At 44.4% G+C, this 23,281-nt stretch overlaps 1 protein-coding gene across 2 annotated transcripts in view; it reads left to right on the top strand.

Moving 5' to 3' along the window:
• Nucleotides 1–7,851: 7,851 nt before the first annotated feature.
• Nucleotides 7,852–23,281, top strand: part of irak1 (interleukin-1 receptor-associated kinase 1) — a 106,971-nt gene continuing 91,541 nt past the window's right edge. For both annotated transcript variants that reach the window (XM_072246501.1, XM_072246502.1), the window contains exon 1: nucleotides 7,852–8,151. In XM_072246501.1, coding sequence (XP_072102602.1) covers nucleotides 8,040–8,151 — 112 coding nt within the window. In that variant the 5' untranslated portion in view covers nucleotides 7,852–8,039. The remainder of the gene's footprint in view (nucleotides 8,152–23,281) is intronic.

The following is a 23,281-nucleotide window of genomic DNA, read 5'->3' as shown; positions in this document are numbered from 1 at the left end:
TCAACAGTTTATAGCACGATGTTCCTACATGCAATTAAATGCACTATGAATACTGATCAATGTGGAGTGATAGTAAAAAGTAGCTTAATCCCGAGGGACATGTTAAACCCAATAAAACATGAGCTAGAAAGAAACCCCAAGACCGTGACAGTACTACGCAAGAAAATAATGAAGGTGCGACCCACCAAAGCACAGATGAAAATAGAATTACTTCAAGTATTCCACAGCCTGACAATAATAGCAACAACACTGATGCGGAGCCTCCACAGAATGCTGCTGATGAAGCTGAGCGTACTGACAAAATTATCCTGACATTTAACACTGCTCTAACAGAATATATAGGCATTGACCCATCAAAAAGACCCTGCACACCAAAACAAAACACATCAAAAATCGTTAATACTCTCAGCAATATTATATTACCGCAATATTTAAGAAAACTTGAAACATTTGAAGAACTACACACAATAACATACTGCACAACATTAACATCAGTGCACACCAAAATAGAGGCACCTATTAATAGAAACCCAAAGCTGAATAACCAAATGAGAATGCTGAAATGGCAGAAAAGATTAAGAAACAAAATTGAAACTTTAAGAGCAGAAGTAGCCCACCCGAGCAAGAAAGTTAAGAGAAAAAGCAAGTGACTATAAGGTCCACACAAGATATGGTCAACCTAACTAAAGTGTTGTAGAATTTATTGATACACTAAAACAAACACTTGGTGCTTACAAAGCCAGGTTAAATAGGTATGTGAAATGTGCCAGAGGAAGAAAACAGAATTATCAGTTCAGGAATAACAAAAAAGGTTTATACAGGACATTGAAACTAGATTAGATGCACCAAAATGTCACCAACCCTAGCACAGAATTACCAACAAACACAGAGATAATAAACTTTTGGTCAAATATCTAGTCAAACAGAGCGGCGAACAACCATGAAGCAGGCTAAATTAGGGAGGAAAAAGAACATGCTCACACAACTAAGGACATGCAAACATCAGAGGTTACAATAGATATGCAAAAGTTGTGACAAAAATACCCACAACTGGGAAAGTACTGGCAGAGATAATATTCATAATTATTGGTATAAAAAATTTACATGCCTTCATCTGTTCCTATTAATACATCTCAACAATTGTCTTAGAAATCCAGAAAAAGTGCTCGAGTTTTTGACGGAAGGTAAAACAAATCTCTTACCTGAAGAAGAAATCACAAGTGACCCACCAAAATATCATCCTATTACTTGTTTACAAACTAGATATAAAATTGTGACATCATGCATCTCGCAACTGATCTTGACACACTTATTATACCTACAGAAGAGCAGAATAGATGCTGTAAGCATATGAAAGGATGTAAAGAACAACTGATAATAGATTCTGTAGTTCTAAATCAAGCCCGGCAAGCAGAGCAGAAATCTTGCATGTTGTTATATTGACCACCGAAAAGCATTTAATTCTGTCCCGCACTCATCATTGTTAATAGAAAGTCTTGTGATATCCCAATGATATCTGTTGAAGCACTGACATTCTATAATCACGCTGTCTATTAACAACCAAAAAAGAACAACCACTGTTATCAAAATAAACCAAGGCATTTTCCAAGGCGACTCTCTTAAGTTGACTATGGTTTTGTCTAGCTTTAAACCTGCCTCTTTGGACAAAAATAGTGTATCGAATCAAAAGCAACCAAATGAATTATACCTCGACACACCTTCCATACACAATGAGAAATTGTACACTCCTTCATCAGTAAAGCTGAAGCAATTAATTCAGATAGTAGAACTATTTTCATAAACATGAGCTTTGGACTGGATAAGTGCAGAACATTAAACATAAAGAAAGGTTCAATAGAGCTAGGAGGATACAAAACAGAGCAGTAGGATACAACCACGAGGAATTCTGCAGATGCTGGAATTTCAAGCAACACACATCAAAGTTGCTGGTGAACACAGCAGGCCAGGCAGCATCTCTAGGAGGAGGTACAGTCGATGTTTCGGGCCGAGACCCTTCGTCAGGACTAACTGAAGGAAGAATTAGTAAGAGATTTGAAAGGGGGAGGGGGAGATCCAAAATGATAGGAGAAGACAGGAGGGGGAGGGATGGAGCCAAGAGCTGGACAGGTGATAGGCAAAAGGGACATGAGAGGAGCATGGGACAGGAGGCCCAGGGAGAAAGAAAAGGGGAGGGAGAGAAAAAAAAACCCAGAGGATGGGCAAGGGGTATAGTGAGAGGGACAGAGGGAGAAAAAGGAGAGAGAGAAGGAGAATGTGTGTATATAAATAAATAACGGATGGGGTACGAGGGGGAGGTGGGGCATTAGCAGAAGTTAGAGAAGTCAATGTTCATGCCATCAGGTTGGAAGCTACCCAGACGGAATGTAAGGTGTTGTTCCTCCAACCTGAGTGTGGCTTCATCTTTACAGTAGAGGAGGCCGTGGATAGACATATCAGAATGGGAATGGGATGTGGAATTAAAATGTGTGGCCACTGGGAGATCCTGCTTTCTCTGGCGGACAGAGCATAGGTGTTCAGCAAAACGGTCTCCCAGTCTGCGTCGGGTCTCGCCAATATATAGAAGGCCGCACCGGGATCACCAGACGCAGTATATCAAATCTCTTACTAGCTCTTCTTTCAGTCCGTCCTGACGAAGGGTCTCGGCCCGAAATGTCAACTGCACCTCTTCCTAGAGATGCTGCCTGGCCTGCTGCGTTCACCAGCAACTTTGATGTGTGTTGCAGTAGGATACGAGAATGGATGAATATGAAACATATAAGTATCTGGAACACCAATAAGAAAAGTATATAGGCCATAGCATGATAAGGGGAAAACTTTCAACAGAATTACTTCAAGACTCACAAGAATTTGCCCAACAGAGCTCAATAGTAAAAATATAACAAAGGCAATAACCACTTTTGCTGTACACATATTAATGGTAATTAAAACCCAACAGAAGGCAACTGAAAAAGAAAAAGATAGACTATGCAGGTAAGCTAGCCAATAATATTAAAGAGGATACCAAAAGTTTCTTCAGATACATAAAGAGTAAAAGAGAGGCGAGTGGATATTGGACCACCGAAAAAATTATGATGGAGAGGTAGTAATGGGGGACAAGGAAATGGCGGACGAACTGAATAAGTATCAGTCTTCACTGTGGAATGCACTAGCAGTATGCCAGAAGTTTGACAGTGTCAGGGGACAGAAGTGTGTGAAGTTGCCATTAGAAGGGAGAAGGTTCTTGTGAAACTGATACGTCTGTAGGTAGGTAGGTCACTTGGACACCCCAAAGTTCTGAACGTGGTGGCTGAAGAGATTGTGGAGGCATTGCCAATTACCTTTCAAGAATCAATTGCTTCTGGCATCATTGTGAAGGACTGGAAAATTGCAAATGTCACTCCACTCATCAAGAAGGGAGAGAGGCAGAAGAAAGGAAATTATAGGCCAGTTCACCTGAACTCAGAGGTTGGGAAGATGTTGGAGTCGATTGTTAAGGATGTGGTTTCAGGGTACTTGTAGGCACATGTTAAACTAGGCTGTAGTTAGCATGGTTTCGTCAAGGGAAAATCTCGCCTGACAAATCTGTTGGAATTCTTTGAAGAAATAAGAAACAGGACAGACAAAGGAGAATCGGTTGATGTTGTGTACTTGGATTTTTAGAAGGCCTTTGACAAGGCGCTACACGTGAGACTGCTTAACAAGGTACGCACCCATGGTATTACAGGAAAGATTCTAGCATGGATAAAGCAATGACTGATTGGCAGGAGGCAATGAGTGGGAATAAAGGGAGCCTTTTCTGGTTGGCTGCTGATGACCACTGGTGTTCCATGGGGGTCTGTGTTGGGACCGATTCTTTTTATGATATATGTCAATGACTTAGATGACGGAATTAATGGCTTTGTGGCAGTTTGAAGATAGGTGGAAGGGCAGCTAGTTTTGAGGAAATAGAGAGGCTACAGAAGGACTTAGACAGATTTGGAGAATGGGCAAAGAAATGGCAGTTGGAATATAGTGTCAGGAAATATATGGTCATGCACATTGATAGAAGAACTAAAAGGGTAGACTATTTTCTAAATGGAGAGACAATTGAAACATTTGAAGTACAAAGTGACTTGGGAGTGCTTGTGCAGGATTCTCTAAAGGTTAATTTGCAAGTTGAGTCTGTGGTGAGGAAGGTAAATGTGATGTTAGCATTGATTTCAAGAGGACTAGAATATAAAAGCAAAGGTGTAATGTTAAAACTTTATAAAGCACTGGTGAGGCCTTGCTTGGAGTATTGCAGACATCCCGCCTCTCCCGGAAGTTCCGGGAGTCTCCCGCATATGAATAGTGGCTCCCTGATGCCTGCAAATTATGTACAATATCACGGAAATCAATTTTTTTGAGAACGGGCGAAAGCGCAAGAGAGAAAGCAAGCGAGAGCGCAAGAGAGAGCGAGAGCACGCGAGCAACCACGAGAGAGAGGGAGCGCGAGCGAGCGAGAGAGAGCGAGAGCGCACCATGGCAAGTGTTCTAGAAAAAAAGAAAATTTAAAACGTACGTTACCCCAGACTACACTAAAGTGTACCCCTGCCTAATAGGGGTCAAAAATAATGACAGTGTTGCTCGCTGCACTGTTTGCAACAGTGACTTTTCTATTGCCCATGGTGGGTTAAGACTGTAAAAGACATGTTGAGGTGAGTTTAACAGGTGTCATTCGTTCATTAGCAAAGCTAACGTTATTTAAACTAGCTGGCTAGCTACTAAGGAGCTACTCTTTTGCAGACATCCCACCTCTCCTGGAAGTCTCCTGCAAATTGATGGTGCTACCTCCCTGAAATCAGTTTTTGCAGGGTGGGATGTCTGGTATTGTGAGCAGGTTGGGGCCTTTATCTTGGAAAGGATGTGTTGACATTGGAAAGGGTTCAAGGGAGGTTCACAAAAATGATCCTGGGATTGAAAAGCTTGTCATATGAAGAACACAGATGGCTCTGTGTCTGTTCTCAGAAGGCCTTGATAGAGTGGATGTGGAGAGGATGTTTCCTCTGGTGAAGGAATCTAAGACCAGAGGACACAGCCTCAGAATAGAAAGGTGTCGTTTCAGAATGGAGATGAGAAGGAATTTCTTTAGCCAGAGAGTAGAGAATGTGTGGAATTCTTTGCCACAGGCAGCTGCGGTGGCTGTCACTGGGTCCATTTAAGGCAGAGGTTGATAGGTACTTGATTAGTCAGGATATGAAGGGATATGGGGAGAAGGCAAGAAATTGGGGCTGAGAGGGAAAATGAATCAGCCATGATGAAATAGTGGAGCAGACTTGATGGGCCAAATGGCCTAATTCTGTTCCTATATCTTATGGTTTTACTAGCTAATGCATTCCTTTGGCATAGTATCATGGTCCGAAACTGATCTAGAAAATTTAGTAAGAAAAATAAGAACTGAAATGACAAATTTTAGAAAACACTATGTACACTCGAATGTACTTAGGTGAACACTACCTGGGATAGAAGGAGGAAAAGGAATAAACAACATTAAAAAATTACACAACAGTCAGATAAAACCTCTGAGGATATATTTTCATCAATGAAAACAGGAACCATTACTCCGTGCAAGCATATGTAATTCCAATAAGAAGTACTTAAACTTAAATGAGAGCACGACCCAGAAAAATGAAGACTTTATTGTTATTGAAACAAAAGGTTAACCAATGGAAGAGCATGACCCTCCTTGGAAGACATCCCTATGACCTGTGTGGACTGGATGTCGTCAAGGACGTGACAAATGCCTGGCTCAGAGTTGGAGATCTCCTCCCAGAAGAACAGGGGGGGTTCCTTGTTGCAATACAGAACACAACAAAATATCATAAATATGTCATTAAAAAAACCAACAATTCAAGATGATAAATGCAGAAAATGCCAAGAGAATCGAGAAGCCTGACGCATTACAGGATCCTGTAGCAGTTTAACTCAATCTAATTACTTACGCAGGCACAACCAAGTGGCAAACATCATTCACCAAAATCTTGCTTCAACATACTCATAAAAGGCACCATGTCTTACTATTAGTACAAACCTGATCCAGTTTTAGAGTCAGAGTCCTACAAATTATATTACAACTGATCCATTTTGATAGGTAAGGCAATCCGTAATAACCGTTCAGGATAAGAACAACTTACTTAATAGATATAGCCATTCCAAATACACATACAGAAATCAATAAGCAAAAAGAACACCATAAATATACTGAATTAAATTGGGAAATTGGAAGACTATGGAACCTGAACAGGGTATATACATTGTCCCTATAGTAAAATCTACAACTGGTATCATCCCAAAGTCATTTTAAAAATAGCATTAAACACTTAGGCCTACATAGCAATACTTATGTAATTCTTCAGAAAGCCACAATGCTAAACACCACTAAAATAGTCTGAAAGTTCCTAGCGATTGAGAAATGAGTGTACTTGGCTATGTCTGCACCTAAGATGACATGCCAAGTCTGCACAGTTTTCAAAGCAGGTAGAGGCACTGCCCTGGCTTCTTTGTGATGGCACTAACGTGCTGGTCCCAGGACAGAGAATCTAAAATAATGACGCCAAGAAATTTAATGTAGCTGACCCTCTCTGCCACCCCCTGATGAGGGCTGGCTCATGGGCCTCTGGTTCCTTCCTACTGTAGTCAATAATCAGCTCTTCCATTTTGCTGATGCTGAGCGAGAGGTTGCTGTTGTGGCACTACCCAACCAGATTTCCAATCTCCCTCCTATATGCTGATTCGTCACCACCTTGGATTTGGCTGACAACCACAGTGTCGTTAGCACACTTAAGTATGGCACTGGAGCTGTGCTTAGCCTCACAGTCGTAAGTATAAAACGACTAGAGCGGGGGCTAAGCACACAGCCTTGTGGTGCACCTGTGCTGAGGAGATGTTGTTGCCAATCAAAACTGACTGGGGTCTGCAAAGTGAGAGAATTGAGGGTCCAGTTGCACAAGGAGCTTATTAATTAATCTTGAGGGGTTTATAGTGTTGAATGTGGGGCTGTGGTCAATGAAGAGCATTCTGATGTTTATGCATCTTCAGATGTACCAGGGCCAAGCAAATGGCATCGGCTGTTGGCCCCTTGCCGTAAGTACAAAGCCAAGATCTGGCTGTTTATTCATTTGCTGTAGAGATTCACTTTATTAGTTGGTTGCAGCGCCCTTCAAATCTTACCAAGCTCTGAAACATGCTGACAGAACCGGGGCAATTTTTTAATCCCTGGTGTCTTGTTCTGTAACCATACAGTGTCAAAAAATATCAGTTGCCCTCAAGATTCAGATTATAGTAGTTGGTGCTTTTGCAGTACAAAACACAACGATAATTAAAGCTATTCTGACACTTTTCCGGACTTTCATTTTGCAAAAAGAGGAACAAGGGCCCAATGTTCAACTCCACTGAATCTGGTGAATTTCTTGAAAATGCCAATTTTAATTGAACTGACAGGTGGCCTGACCAATCAGCAAGTCGTATTGCCGTGACAGCTTTGTCGTGGGCAGCCTGAAACTCACCGCCCTTTCGTCCCACGAGGTTTTGATTGACGGATACCTTTGCCCAAAGGAAGATACCTTCGCCCGAGAGCCAGGCGAATCGAAAGCAGAGGGCAGACGTAGCTGCCATGAGTTTGACACTGGCGGCCAATGAAAATGCAAAGGCGAGAGGAAGGCTGTAATCGACTCGCCACTATCCAATCCACCCGAGGCTATGTATTATTGACAGCTCTTATGACCAATAAATGAGGCAGAATAGATGAGACCCACCCAGCTCCAGGTTTGACCGGCGGCGAAACTAGCCAATTGAGAACGCGAGAAAACAAGGGCGGGAACAGGGTGTTGTAGGTTCACCAATCAGGTGGGGCGGGGCAGTCAGGCTGTCGGCCGAGGAGACGGCGGGCGGGCGGCTGATACCAGGAGTCGGGTTTCCATAGGAACGGCAGATCGGGGTCGGTGGTCGGCGTCGGGTTTCCATAGGAACAGTGGATCGGAGTTGCCTTGGGGGTAGAAGTGGGCTTGAGGCCTACCCGCAAGATGAGCGAGTGGAGTCCGGGCCGGGAGTTCATCCACCGGCTGCCCGCCTACATCATGCACGAGTTCTGCTCGGTGATGGATTCGCTGGACAGCGCCGACTGGGGCCGTTTCGGTGAGAGAGTGGCAAAGGAGCGCCGCGGGGGTCTGGGGTAGGGCTTCAGTGAGGGGAGCGCCGCGATGGTGGAGATGTTGGTGAGGGAACACTGCAGGGGAAGAGGGTACGGGTTCGTGAGGAGCGCCGCGGAGACTGGAATGTGGGAGTCAGTGAGGGAGCGCCGCGGAGATCTGAATGCGGGGGTCAGTGAGGGAGCACCGCTGTGATCTGAATGTGGGAGTCAGTGAGGGAGCATCTCACTGAAGGGTGGGAGTCAGTGAGGGAGCGTCTCACTGAGTGAGCGGGGTGGGGTGAGTGAGGGAGCATCTCACTGAGTGAGCGGGATGGGGTCAGTGAGGGAGCATCTCACTGAGAGGGTGTGAGGGGTGAGTGACTGGTATTGTCGAGGGGGAACTACACTATTTTCCCCCTTGCCAAGACCTGTGTTGTCTCTATTAATGTGATCACTGTGATTTGACAGCATTTCTTTAACAAATCAGTGCCTTTTAGCTTCAAGGGATCTGTGAACTGAATCATATGTGACTACTTAAGTCATTCAATATTAAATTAAATTTATTATCAAAAAGTAAATAATGTTACTGAGAATCTGAAATGTAGAGTCTAGAGGTTGTGAAATCAGTTCAGTGTTGAAGTGAGAAACCTGATGGTTGAGGGGTAATAACTGTTCCTGAACCTGGTGGTGTGGGACCTGAAACTCCTGTACCTCCTCCCCGATGGCAGCAGCGAGAAGAGAGCACAGGCTGGATGGTGGGGGTCTCAGTCGAAGAAAGAATGGGCTGGCACAAACACTAGAAAATGTCCAGATGCTGGAAATCCAAGCAGCACTCACCAAATGCTGGAGGAACTCAGCAGGCCAGGCAGCATCAACGGAAAAGAGTAAACGGTCGTGACGTTTCAGGCCAAGACCCTTCATCAGGACTACTTCTCATCTTCTTTTCCAGTCCTGACATAGGGTGTCGTCCCAAAGCAGCAACTGTTTACTCTTTTCCAGTGTTGATGCCTCTGGGCCTGTACTCACTGGAGCTTAGATGAATGAGAGGTGAATCTCATTGAAACCTATCGAATATTGAAAGGCCTAGATAGAAAGGACATGGAGAGGATGGTTCCAATAATTAAAGTTCAAATGTAATTGTCATTCAACCATACATGAATACAGCCAAATGAAAGAGTGCTACTTAGGGGCCGAGATGCAAAACACAGTTATACACAGCACATATAATATATCAGTAAAATACAGTCACATAATTAAGAAAAAAGTCCAAGTCCCTGACTCCATGAATGTTGCATCAGTCTACAGTCAAACACAATACAACCTGTCATCTGCTGAGTGAACACTGGGGGAGGGGGGTGAGTGGGGGCAACACTGACCCCCAGCTTGGACACCACGCCACACCACTTCCAGTGGAGTACTCCGACGCCTCTTTCCTTGGCGGCTGTGAACAGGTGACACCACGGCTTGAGGCCCAGTCCTCGCTATGCCCAAAGCCATGCTGCCCCCCTCCCGTCCACCAATAAGTCAGTGAACCGGACTTGCAATATTCCACACGAACAATGTCAACAGGGTCTTGCGGTTACAAGAAAAGGCTCTCCGTTTGACTGCTCCTTCGCGCACGGACTCCTCTGATGCCTCTCTGACGTAAGCAGCAGCACGATCCGCACAAATACAGCTCCTTCATTTTGTCCGCCAATTCGCTGATGGGGTAGACCTGCAGCACAATGGTGGGGGAGTCTAGGACCACAGGGCACAGCCTCAGAATAGAAGGACTTCCATTTAGAACAGAGATGAGGAGGAATTTCTTTAGCCAGAGGGTGGTGAATCTGTGGAATTCATTGCCGCAGCTGGCTGAGGAAGCCAAATCACTGGGAATATACACATGTATATTTACTCTTGATTACTGAAGGCGTCAAAGGTTACAGGGAGAAGGCAGGAGAATGGGGTTGAGAGGGTTAATCAAACAGCCAAGGAGGTAGGTAGAGTCGATGGACCGAATGGACCAATTCTCTTCCAGTGGGTTAAATGGCCACTGTAAATTTCCTCTGGTGCGCAGCTGAGTTGTGGAATCTGTGAGCAGTGAATGGGTATAGAGGGAGAATTAGTATCCACCTATCACCTCTTGGCCTCTCACATCATTACATTTGACCTTCTACACCCACCTGTCTTCCTCCTAAGAAGAGTTCAGCATGTCCTTGTTGGCTCTCACCGATTTTTACCGATGCACTCCAGAAGTCACGCTGTCTGGGTGTGTAATGGCTTGGTATGCCAACTATTCTGCACATGACCAAGAAGGTTAATGTGCCAGTGTCTTGACCATTAAGCCATTTTGACTTGATCTATCACATACATTTGCTTTGTTCCATACCCGCTCCCCGATACTCCTACAGAAAACTGACTTGTATTTCTCTATTTTGCAGTCTGGCATAGGTTGTAGTTTCTGTTTCCGGTGTCACTGACTGACTTGCTTTTCTTTACCCTGGCACTTTCTGTATTTTTTTTTGTGGCTTTCCAGCATCTGTAGGTTTTCTTTTTAAACTCTCATTTGCTTTCATTATGTACAAGGCCTCTTGGTTCTTATTGTACCTCTTCTTTCCCAAAATTAGTCACTCTTCAGATAATATCTGCCTTGTTTATGCTTCTAAAGAGAGAATGTTTCACATTTATCCACATTGAACTGCATCTGCCTTGCGCTTGCCCACTTCCTGTTCGATTCACTCAAGCTTGGCATTTATTGAGCTCCCATCATTTCTTCTCAGACTGCTGAGAGGCAGTGTTGGGTCCTCTAGTCATTTAAGGAGGGTCTGCCTCACAAATCCCACCCTTTCTTCCTCGATTATTTTTGAGTGAAGAAGGGCATTGGTTGTGTGGTAAATCAAAGTTCAAATAAGTTTATTATGAAAGTATAACACTGAGATTCATTTTCTTGTGGGCATACTTGATAAATCCATAGAATAATAACCATAACAGAATCAATGAAAGATCGTCTAACTTGGGCAACAACCAGAGTGCAAATGACAACAATCTGTGCAAATACAAAAAGAAAGAAATAAGAATAAATAAATAAGTAAGCAATAAACATCGACAAGAGTCCTTGAAAGTGAGTCTGTTGGTTGTGGGAACATTTCAATGATGGGGCAAGAGAAGTTGAGTGAAGTTATTTCCTTTGGTTCACGAGCCTGATGGCAGAGGGCTAATAACTGTTCTTGAACCTGGTGGTGTGAGTCCTGAGGCTCCTGTACCATCTTCCTGATGGCACCAGTGAGAAGAGAGCACATCCTGTGTGGTGGGGGTCCCTGATGATGGATGCTGTTGTCTACATGGAAATGTGCTCAGTGATGGGGAGGGCCTTACCCATGGATAAAATGTTTCTGACCCCTTTCTCAATCTCTCTGGAGACAAACTACTGACTGACTTCTTTTATAAACCTACCGATTCCAATGGTTGTCATGACTATACCGCTTTGGATAAAAAGTTACCTTTGTACATTTAATCTTGAACTTGAACGTCAGTTTCCTAGTGCCTTTAGGTCAATGGTCCATTGATCTGACTGTACTGAGGCATGGAAAAGTTGAAGTAAATTCATTATCAAAGCATGTATATGGCACCATATTCTTCCAGGCATTCACAGCAGAATAAAGGAATACAATTAACAACTGTACACAAAGTGACATATAACCAATGTGCAAAAGAAGACAAACTGCGCAAATACAAAATGAATAAATAATACAGAGAAAATGAGTTGTCGAGTCCTTGAAAGTGAGTGTGTAGGTTGTGGAACCAGTTTAGAGTTGAGGTGAGTGAAGTTATCCACACTGGTTCAGGAGCCTGATGGTTGAAGGGTAATACCTATTCCTGAACATAGTAGTGTGGGACCTGAGGCTCCTGTACCTCCTTTCCGATGATAGTGGTGAGATTATAGTGGTCTTGTATACTGGTTGTATAGTGGTCTTATATAGTGGACTATATATTGTATAGTACAATGAAAACAATATTGTATATACAATGAAGTATAAAGTCTTGCCCGATATTTCTACTGGTATTGTATTTATAACTTGCAACATCCCTTTTCCTTGTTTTTCAGTCAGGATCTTGCTGGTGAACACTGAATTCGCTGCCTCTGTTGAAATTTGTTGCACTCTCTTATTGATCTCTTGCTGTTGTCCTCCTTTCCTGCTACCTCTTTGGCTCTCTATTCCACTTCTCACCTTAAAGATACGAGTGGTGGATATAACACGGCCTGATGTGGAAACACCAATGCCCGAGGATGGAAGAAGCCTACAAAAAGTTGTGGGTGCAGTCCATTCCATCACAGGAAAAGCTCCGGCCACGCACACAAAATGCTGGAGGAACCTGATGCAGGGTCTTAGCCTGAAACGTCAACTGTACTCTTTTCCGTAGATGCTGCCTGGCTTGATGAGTTCCTCCGGTATTTTGTGTGTGTACTTCGAGTCGTATATGGTGACATAGACATACTTTGATACTTTGATTCTGCATTCATTATCAAGCTGATATTGATTGTACAGATCACCCACTCTCAACTCCTCCTGCCATTAGGGTGTCAATAGCTTTGGTTTCCCTTGTCCCTTTATTGGGATTCACTTACACTGTATTCCAACAATCTTCTTATTCTATGTTGGGGGTTCAGAAGTTTTTTTATGCCATGGACTCCTACTGTTAACAAGGGGTCTGTGGACCAAAGGTTGAAAACCCCTGTTCTAGATCAGTAATTTATCCATTACATTTTAACTGGGCCCGATTCAGCCTTGGGTCATAAAAATTGCAAATCATTCTGAAGGTGTTCCAGATTGTGCCTTGTTCTTCATAACTAACCTAAGATTATGATTGCTATTACTTTGTTGCTCCCCATCCATAATTTAGTTTTCATAGTTCTATTTTCTATCCAAGTCTGTATAATTTTTGAATGCCTTTGCTTTTTTTTTACTGCATGTCGTGCCCTGACCAACACACCGCTGTAAATTCCTGATATATGTGAATGTTTATGGTGTAGAAAGTTGATCCTTGACTGTTGATCCCACAGGACTAGATCTAAAAGTTCATACCCTTTATCTTAGCCAGTGGTGGCATGGTCGTGTAGTGGTTAGCATAATGCTATTACAGTGCCAGCTGTCAGATTGAAGTTCACTTCTGGCCGCTGTCTGTAAGGTGTTTGCATGTTCTCCCTGCGGCTGTGTGAGTTTCCTCCAGGAGCTCCAGTTTCCTCCCACATTCCAAAGGTGTGAGTTCTGGGTTATGTTGGCGGCAGAAGTGTGTCGACACCTGCAGAATGCCCTCAGAACAATCCTTGCTGATTTGATTTGATACAAATGACGTCTTTTGCTGTATGGTTAGATGTACATGTGACAAGTAAAGATAATCTTTATATATTTTCTCTTTTAATTGAGGAAAGATATTTTGGATGTATCACAGATATCCCATCTCATAATTTTGAAAAGTAATGGATTAGCAATTAAGTCAACATAATTCTTGTCCCAATAAATTTTTAATTGGTTATAAATCTGCCATCGCTGCTATACAATGCAAAAGTATTTGTCTAGAATTCTGAAGAAAATCTATATTATTTATTTCAAAATGTACACTCAGTGGCCACTTTATTAGGTACACCTGTACATTTGCTCATTAATGCAAATATCTAATTAGCCAATCATGTGGCAGCAACTCAACGCATAAAAGTATGCAGACAAGGTCAGGTTCAATTGCGGTACAGACAAAGAAGTCAGAATGGGGAAGAAGTGTGATCTGTGTGTGGCTTTGACCGTTTAATGGTTGTCGGTGCCAGACAGGGTGGTTTGAGTATCTCAGAAACTGCTGATCTTGTGGGATTTTCATACACAACAGTCTCTAGAGTTTCCAGAGAATGGTGCAAAAAATCCACACAGTGAGCGGCAGTTCTGTGGGTGAAAACATCTTGTTAATGAGAGAGGTCAGAGGAGAATGGCCAGACTGGTTCAAGCTGACAGGAAGGTGACAGTAACTCAAATAACCACATGTTATAACAGTGGTGTGCAGAAGAGCATCTCTGAACACACGACACATCGAACCTTGAAGTCGATTGGCTACAGCAGCAGAAGATCACAAACAGACCTAATAAAGAGACCACCGTTTGCATATAAAATAACCTGTAACGCAGTGCAATTTGTATTCAATAATCTTCAATAGGAGTTAATTTGCACAAAGTAACCTTTAACATTGAATATTGATTATATAATTCAACATTCATAAACGTCTCACCAAATAAAGTGGCTTCCCCATCACCATTTAAAAATCTATTTAACATTTTAACAGAAATTATAATGACCTAAATTATGTATCAAAAATCAATCACGTCAGCTCTGCACTGCTTAAAAATTCCTTAAGTAAGGGTATTTTGTTTTAGGTGTTATTTTTAGAGTAAGCATAATCTGAACACTTGCACTTCTGTTATTTCTTAGTGTCCATGCTATCATGATGCTTTCTTAAATATATAAAATAGTTATGTCATCCATTTAAAACAAAAAAATAACCCAAGTGGAGTTCATAGACAGGAGACTCTGTTGATGCCGGGAATTCAGAGCAACACACACAAAATGCTGGAGAAGCTTAGCAGGTCAGGCAGCATCTGCGGAAAAGAGTAAATAGTCCAGGAAGGAAGGGGGAAGATGTCAGAATAAGAAATTGTGGGGAGGAGGGGAAGGAGGATAGCTGGAGGGTGATAGGTGAAGCCGGGCAGGTAGGAAAGGTAAAGGGCTAGTGAGGAATGAATCTGATTTGAAATGAAAGGGAAAGAGGAGGCGACCCAGGGGAGGTGCTTGCCTTCATGGAACAATAGAACATAGAACTCAGTACAGTTCAGGCCTTTCGGCCTATGATGTTCCTCCATTTAAAATAAAAAGAATCCAAGTGGAATTCATGGATGTGAGATTCTGCAAGTGCTGGAAATGTGCCAACCTTTTGACTTACTCTCTCCCTCCCCTCCCATTTAAGCCTCCATTTTCCTATCATGCACGTGCCTATCTAAGAGCTTTTGTATTGTATTTGACTCTACCTGCCACCTCTGGCACTCTGTGTTTAAAAAGAAAATATTGTATCTGACATCCACTGCCCCCTCCAACATACTTTCCTCCAATCACCTTAGAATTATGAGTAACGCACACAAAATGCTGGAGGGGCACAGGAGGTCAGGCAGCATCTACGGAAATTAATAAACAGTTAATGTTTCGGGCCGAGACCCTGCATCAGCACTGGAAAGGAAAGGGGAAGATGCTGGAATATAAAAAAGTGTCAGGGGGAGGGGTGGGAGGGAGTGCAAGCTGGAAGGTGACGGGTAAAGCCAGGTAGGTGGGGAAGGAGGGGGTGAAGTGAGAAGCTGGGAGGTGATAGGTGGAAAAGGTAAAGGGCTGGCGAAGAAAGAATCCGATAGAAGTGGAGAGTGGACCATGGGAGAAAGGGAAGGGGGGGGGAAGGTGAGGAGAACAAACACGAGGCCAGTGTGGAGCTGAGGTTGGGTTAGCTTTGAAAGTATCATGCTGCTTGAATTGGATTGGCAAACTGTTGATGTAAGAAAACGTAGGACTTTACAACTGGGCGCCAGGGTGGAGTACCGGTTAGTGTAGTGCTATTGCAGCTCCGGGAATTAGACTCTGGCACCGTCTGTAAGGAGTTTGTACATTCTCCCCATGACCATGTGGGTTTCCTCAGGGTGCTCCAGTTTCCTCCCACATTCCAAAGATTTACCGGTTAATGGGTTCATTGGCCATTGTAAATTGTCCCGTGATTAGGCTAGGGTTAAATAGGTGGGCTGCTGGGTGGTGCGGCTTGTTGGGCAGAAGGGCCTGTTCCATGCTGCAATTCAGAATCAAACAAAATAAATGTATAAATAAATGCATGTTAGCTTGAGTTCTTGTTGATCACACAGAGTAAGCAAGCTTTCATCCGGAACAACTAGCAACCTGCTGGAGCAGCATCTAATCGGGGGGGGGGGCAGGGGGTGGCACAAAAGCAGGAACTCTTAGCTGGGACCTTAAATCAAGGTGTCAACATCTTGATGTAGGGTCTCGACCCGAAACCTCGACGTTTGCTTTCCTGCCAGAGCACGACTCGACCAGTGAAGTTCCTCCAGCAGACTATTGCTTCGTGTTGGTTATGGTAGACAGCCTGTGCTTTCCTACCCAAGCAGATCTCTAATACAAGTAACAATTGGGATACAAGACCATCAGTTCTGGTCGCCTCATTATAGGAAGGATATGGGAGCTTTAGTGAAGGTTCAGAGATTTGCCAGGAAGCTGTCTGGACTAGAGAGCATGTTTTATGAGGACAGGCTGTCCAAGCTAATGTTTTTTACCCTTTGGAGCTAAGGAGGATAAGAGGTGACTTGATGGAGGTGTGCAAGATGATAAAGGCACAGATCGAGTGGACGGCCAGAACTTTTCCCAGGGCAGAAGTGGCTAATGCAACGGGGCATAACCTTAAGGCAGTTGAAGGCAAGCTTAGGGAGGGTTGTCAGAGGTAAGCGCGGTGGGAGCCTGGGGTGGTGATGGAAGCAGATAAGCTACGGGCATTTAAGCAACTCTGAGATAGGCACGTGATTGAAAGAAAAATGGAGGGCTAGGTGGGAGGGAAAGGTTAAGTTGATCTTGCAGTAGGTTAAAAGGTCGGCACAACGTTGTGGGCCGAAGAGTCTTTTCTGTACTCTTGTACAGTACTGTATTGTGGAGTGGAGAGTTTGTAAAATCCGGCGGGAGCAAAGGGAGCGGCGAGGGTGGAACACTGTGGGCAGGGTGTGGGGCAGGCAGCTGTGGAGGAGTGCCAGGAGTTGGGGAGGGGGTGGGGTCGGTGCTAGAGCAGACCCACCCAACCCTGAGACACCAGGCAAGGTCATTTGATTCCAATCAATAGGTTTATTGATGATTATAGAATGTCTCTCTGGTGCTTCTCCGTCCCTCTCCACTTCCCCTTTTCCCAACCATGATTCCCCTCTCCCTGCCCCCTTCCCACTCTCAGTCCACAATAGCGACCCGTATCAGAATCAGGATTATCATCACTCACACTGTGCAATACATAAAATCACTCCAGTACTGTGCAGAAGTCTTAGGCACCCTAGTTATATACATGTGCCTGAGACTTTTGCATCGTACTCGTATGTTCATCACACCTAGGAGCAGAAATAGGCCATTTGGCCCATTTATACCATGGTCTCGGTTCGTCCATGCTCCCTCTGCTATTGGCATTCCTTGTATGGTCGACAGTACAAATGGAACTTAAGAGTCAAAGGAGGGAGATTAGTTTTGTTGGTAGAAAGATGAGCAGGTACATGGGAGGGGGGTGTTGGTAGCAGGAAAATAAGGTCACAAGGCAATAAAGCATGAATACAGGCCCTTCTGCCCAACCAAACCACACTGATGCTGGCCACTCAGCTAGTTCCAATTTCCTGCATTCGGTATCACTGACATATGGTGTGAAATTTGTTGTTTTGTGTCAGGAGTACAGTACAAAGACATGAAATTACCCTAAATCTAAAAAATAAGTAGCGCAATAAAGAGGAATAATCAGTGTTGATGGAATACTCAGAAATCTGACATTGGTGGGAAGAAGGTATTCTTAAATGATTGAGTGCGTCTGTTGAGGCTCCTGTACCTCCTCCCTGATGGTAGCAATGAGAAGAGTAGTCTTTAAGGAAGGTGGGCCCAGTGGCACAGCGGATACAGCTGGAATGAGAAGAGGGTATGTCCCAGATAGTATCTGTCTGTTTATTTACAGATACAGTGTGGAATAGGCCCTTTGAGTGGCATCGTCCAGCAAACCCCACTTTAACCCTAGCCTGATCACAAGTCAGTTTATAAAATTTATAATGAGCAATTAACCTACTGACCAAGCAGTGTGCCTTTGGACTGTATGAAGAAACGGGAGCACTCGGAGGAAGCCCACGCGGTCACGGGGAGAACGTACAAACTTCTCGCAGACAGTAGCGGGAATTGACTCCGGGTCACCAGCACTGCAAAGCGTGATGCTGAACACTACACTACCATGCCCCTTTCTTGAGAGTGGGGTGGGTTTTGCCTGTGGTGGAGCTGGCTGAGTTTGCAGCCCCTCTACAGCTTCTTGCGTTCCTGACTGTTGGAGCCTCCCTACCAGCTGGTGATGCACCAGTCAGAATGCTCTCCGCAGTACACCGGTAGAAATTTGCTGGAGACTTTGGTGATATGCCAAATCTCCTCAAACTCCTCATGAAATATAGCTGCTGTTGTGTCTTCTTCATAATTGCATCAATACTGTATGTTGGTCCCAGGATTGATCTTTAGAGACGTTGAGGCTGCTCAGGCTTAACATTGATGACCTCTTGATAAAGACTGGTGCGTGGTTCCTTGACTTCCCCTTCATGAAGTTCACAATCAACCCTTTGCTCTTGCGGACACTGAGAGCCACGTTATTGTTGCAAAATCACTCCTTAATAATAGATGCTAGCCTTTTGAGGGGCAGATGTTCCCAGTGGAAGGGAAGGTTGTACCCATGATTGAGCTGGCTGAGTAGACAACCTTCTGTAGCCTCTTATGATCCGTGGCATACCATACCGGCCAGTCAGAATGTTCCTCGCCGTACATCTGCAGAAATGTGTAAGGGTTTTTGGTGACATATAGGAACAAGATTGAAAATGTGGCTGAGTGATGCCATTACAATAACGTCTTACTCAATGTCAGCAAGACCAAGGAGCTGATTATTGACTTCAGGAGAAGGAAACCAGAGGTCCATGAGCCACTCCTCACTGCGAGGTCAGTAATTATGTTAGTATTTCAGAGGACCATTCCTAGTGCAATTTTGAAGAAAACATGGCAGCACCTCTACTTCCTTAGGGGTTTTGTAAAGATTCAGCATGACATTTAAAATTTTGACATGGCTGACTGATTATCCATCTCAACTCCATTCTCCTGCCTTTTCCCTGTAACCTTTGTCACCTTTATTAATCAAGAACCTTTAAATATATCCAATGGTTTGGCTTCTACACCTATCTGTGGCAATGAATTCCACAGATTCACCACTGAATCTGTGTGAGAAGGCGGGGTTGAGAGAGATAATAAATCAGCCACAATGGAATAGCGGGGCAGATTTGATGGGTCGAATGGCCCAATTGTGCTCCTATGTCTTATGGTCTCCCTGCAGAGATGAGGTGGCTGAGATGGTTTTCAAATGGACAGCAACCAAGGGGTTAATATGCAGCTTGTCGAGTTTGTTCACCTGCCTCCTGGTTATATGGAGTGAGTCATTCCCACCAGATGTCTCCTCAGCCTTCCAGCTGAATGCCGAGACTATCCAGATTCCTGTTTCTTTATTAAAAAAAACAATGAGCTCTCGTTAAGAAGTCAGAGTAAAGGCTGGGGACTATTCTGTTAAAATTTCATTAACTAACAGTTGAATCAGAATCAGGTTTATTATTAGTGTCAGATGTAGTGAAATTTGTTTTGTGGCAGCAGTACAGTCCAGTACACAAAATATACTATCAATTACTATCTAACATATACGGTATATAACTTCAGAGTTCTGCAAAAAGAGAACAAAAATAGTGAGATAATGTTCATGTAATGTCACATGCGGAGGGGAAGAAGCTGTTCCTGAATCATTGAGTGTGTGTCGTCAGGCTTTCGTTCCTCCTGTCTGATGGTAGCAGTGAGAACAGGAACCCTTGATAAATGGGAGTGCAGTGGCACAGCGGGTAGAGCTTCTGCTGCCTCACAGTCCCCGGGGCCCGGGTTTGATTCTGAGTCCTAGCTGTGTGTGTGTGTGTATGTATTTGTCACATTCTCCCTGTGGCTTCGTGGGTTTCCCCCACATCCCAAAGTCGTGCGTGGTCGAGGGGTTAATTGGCCACTGTGAATAGTGTGTGGGTGATTACTGGCATATTCTGACAATTATTAAGTGGGGGGGGCAGTGGTCAGCGTAATGCTGTTGCAGTACCAGCAGCCTGGACACAGTTTGTGCCGCTGCCTGTAGGAGTCTGTGCCTTCTCCCACATCCAAAGATGAACTGGTGAGTGCGTTAATTGGTCACATGGGTCTGATTGGGAGGCGCAGGCTCGTTGGGTCAGATGGGCCCGTTACCGTGCTGTGTCTCTAAATAAAACGTAAACGATCAACACCATCATTTTTGCCCATCAAAGACGTTCCCAGTGGTGGGGAGGTCAGTTCCTATAATGGAGCCGGCTGAGTTTAGAGCTCTCTGCAGCTTTTTTCTACTCCTGTGCAGTGTCTCTCTCTTCCACCCCAAACCAGACAGTGATCCAACCAGACAGCTCGACGTTGGGGCCACACTCTGAGCCAGGAGCGAGCATCGTGCACGCACTGCACATCATTTCAGTTAAACCCCATGCTGGTTTAACTGGCAATGACTTACAGCCACAATACGGAGATTTGCTCCCAGGCGCCCTGAATGTGATTTCAATGTAACATAAGCCAGTGAGAATGCTTCAACCTCCTCAAATAAGATGGTCACTCACTTCAGTGTTGAGTAAGAGTTTATTGAGAGACTCATCACTGGACAGATCTCAAAGTGACAATTCTGAGAAGTGTGTGTGTGTGAGAGAGAGAGAGAGAGAGAGAGAGAGAGAGGCGGGGGAGGGAAAGCCAGCCAAGAGGAGGTGGCGTGAGTGCAGACACACCCAGCCCTGAGACACCAGGCCAGGTCATATGATTTCAGACAATCGGCTTATTGATTATTACAGAATGTCTCTCTGATGCTTCCCACTCCCTCCCCTCTCCCTTCCCTCTCCCTTCCCCTTTTCCCAACCCTCTCCCTGCCCCCTTCCCACTCTCAGTCCACAATAGAGACCCATAAAATGTGTGTGTATACAGTGTGATATATGTGTGTGTGTGTGTGTTTGTGTGTATATATCTGTGTGCTTGTGTGAGTGTGCACGCGTGCTTAAGGCTTTCAACAGTACTCTGTGCATGTGTATGTAGCAGTGCAAAAAGAGAGTGGGAAAAAAATGAAAAGGAGTAGTGAGGTAGTGTACATGGGTTCATTGTCCATTCATAATTTGTATAGTGGTGGGGAGGAAGCTGTTTACAGATGACATAGAAGCAGAATTAGGCCATTCTGTCCATCGATTTTGCTTGGCTGATTTATTATCCCTCTCAACCCAATTCTCCTGTAACATTTGGTGCCCTGACTAATCATGAACAATGATTTGACCTCCACAGCTGTCTGTGGCAATGTATTCCATAGATTCACCACCCTCTGGCTCAATAAATTCCTCCTCATCTCTCTCCCTTGAAGTTGTGTCCTCTGGTCCTAGTCTCTCCCACTATTGGAAACATTCTCTCCACTCTATCTAGGCCTTTCAATATTCGATAGGTTTTAATGAGATTTCCCCTCCCTCTCCATTCTTCTTAACTCCAATGAGTACAGGCCCAAAGCCCTCAACCACACTTCAACACTAACCCTTTCATTCTTGAGATCCTTCTTGTGAACCTCCTCTGGACCCTCTCCAATGCCAGTACATCCTTTCTTTGATAGGGGGCCCAAACCTGCTCACAGTACTGTGACTACAGTCTGACCAATGCCTTATGACCGTTTCATGTGCCCAACTCTCTTGCTTTGGAGTGGAGCTCAGTGGCTTCCGAATCAGGTTTATTATCACTTTCTTGAAACCTGTCATTTTTGCGGCAGCAGTACAGTGCAAAATCATGAAATTACTATAAATTACAAAATAAATAAATCGTGCCAAAATGAAGAATAAAAGGTGTAGGAGACGCGCATTTGTTTTCTGTCTGCGTTGTCTTATGATGGTAGTGAGTCATGTTGGGGGTGGCATGGTAAAAACGAAAGGAATAAGTTCTGGGTAGTTTAGAGCTGAGGGCTGTCGAGTATCACATCTTTTGTTGACCGCTTTGCTTGACTACATTTGAAATTGTTCAACTCTACTTAACTTTGACGAACTCTGCTTGTGTACATTTCATATTGCTGGTTTTGGTTTCATCGCTTCAAGTTTGTATGTTTTGCTAGTTGCTATTAAAAGATCAATCACACTTCAACTTTTTGAACCTTATTATTGGATTGATCAGAGGGTGGGTCATACAGGATAACTCCCCGTGCTTGGACGCCAGCAGTGGCATTGGCTTGTTCGAGTTGCTGCTATGGGTGTTCACGGGTTCACAGACTGCTCAAAAAGCTGATGATTGTGGGATGGAGGAGAAGCTGTTCCTAAATTGTTGAGTGGGTGTTCTACACTCTCCCTGGTGATTGTAACGAGAAGAGGACATGCCCTGCTTGGTGAAGGTAGAGAGGTCTATGCCCATGATAGCGATGGCTGAGTGCACAACCCTCTTTCGACCTTGTGCATTGGAGCCTCCGTACCAAGTGGTGTTGCAGCCGGTCAGGATGCTCTCCATCGTACGCGTGTAGGAATTTGCTAGAGTCAGCCACATCTCCTTAAACTCCAAACGAAGTATAGCCGCTGGCATGCCTCCTCCACGATTGCATCAACGTGTTGGGCTCAGGATAGATCCTCCAAGATGTTGCAGCTGCTCACGCTTTCTACTGCTGGTGAATCTTCTCTCAACTTCCCCTTCCTGAAGTTCACAATGAGTTCCCTGATCGTCTCCCAGCCGCTTTGTTTTATTTGCACTCGCCGACAGATTCACTGGGCAAAGATCCTCTGTGTTCTGAGCCCCATCTGACTTCCACGCTGTCCAGCCTCAACACCAGCGGCCCGGGTTCATTTCCCGCCGCTGTCTGCGAGGTCTCCCCGTGACAGCCAGGGTTTCCTCTGAGAGCTCCAGTTTCCTCCCACACCCAAAGACCTGCGGGTTAGTAGGTTAATTGGTCATAGTGGGTGTCATTAGGCAATGTGGGTTCGTTGGGTCAGGGAGGCTCGTAACCACGCTGTGTCTCTGAGTAATTAAATACAGATGATTGCAGCAGATTAGAAAAGATGACATCTCAGCTACTTTCTCCGTGGAGCTGCTGAGTCATGGTCACAGACCACTTCAGCACAGAAACATCTAGTCATTGCAGACCCGTTTTCTGCTGAGTCTCATCGACCCACACCAAGATCATAGTCCTCCACATCCTTCCCACCTATGTTATCCACACTTCTCCTAAATGTCACAATCGAACCCCTGTGCACCATGAGTTAAGTTCCCCCTC

The sequence above is a fragment of the Mobula birostris genome, chromosome 29, assembly GCF_030028105.1.
Source record: "Mobula birostris isolate sMobBir1 chromosome 29, sMobBir1.hap1, whole genome shotgun sequence".
In the NCBI taxonomy this organism is placed as follows: Eukaryota; Metazoa; Chordata; class Chondrichthyes; order Myliobatiformes; family Myliobatidae; genus Mobula; species Mobula birostris.
The sequence above is the reverse complement of the archived record's forward strand: the minus strand, read 5'-3'. Positions and strand labels throughout refer to the sequence as shown.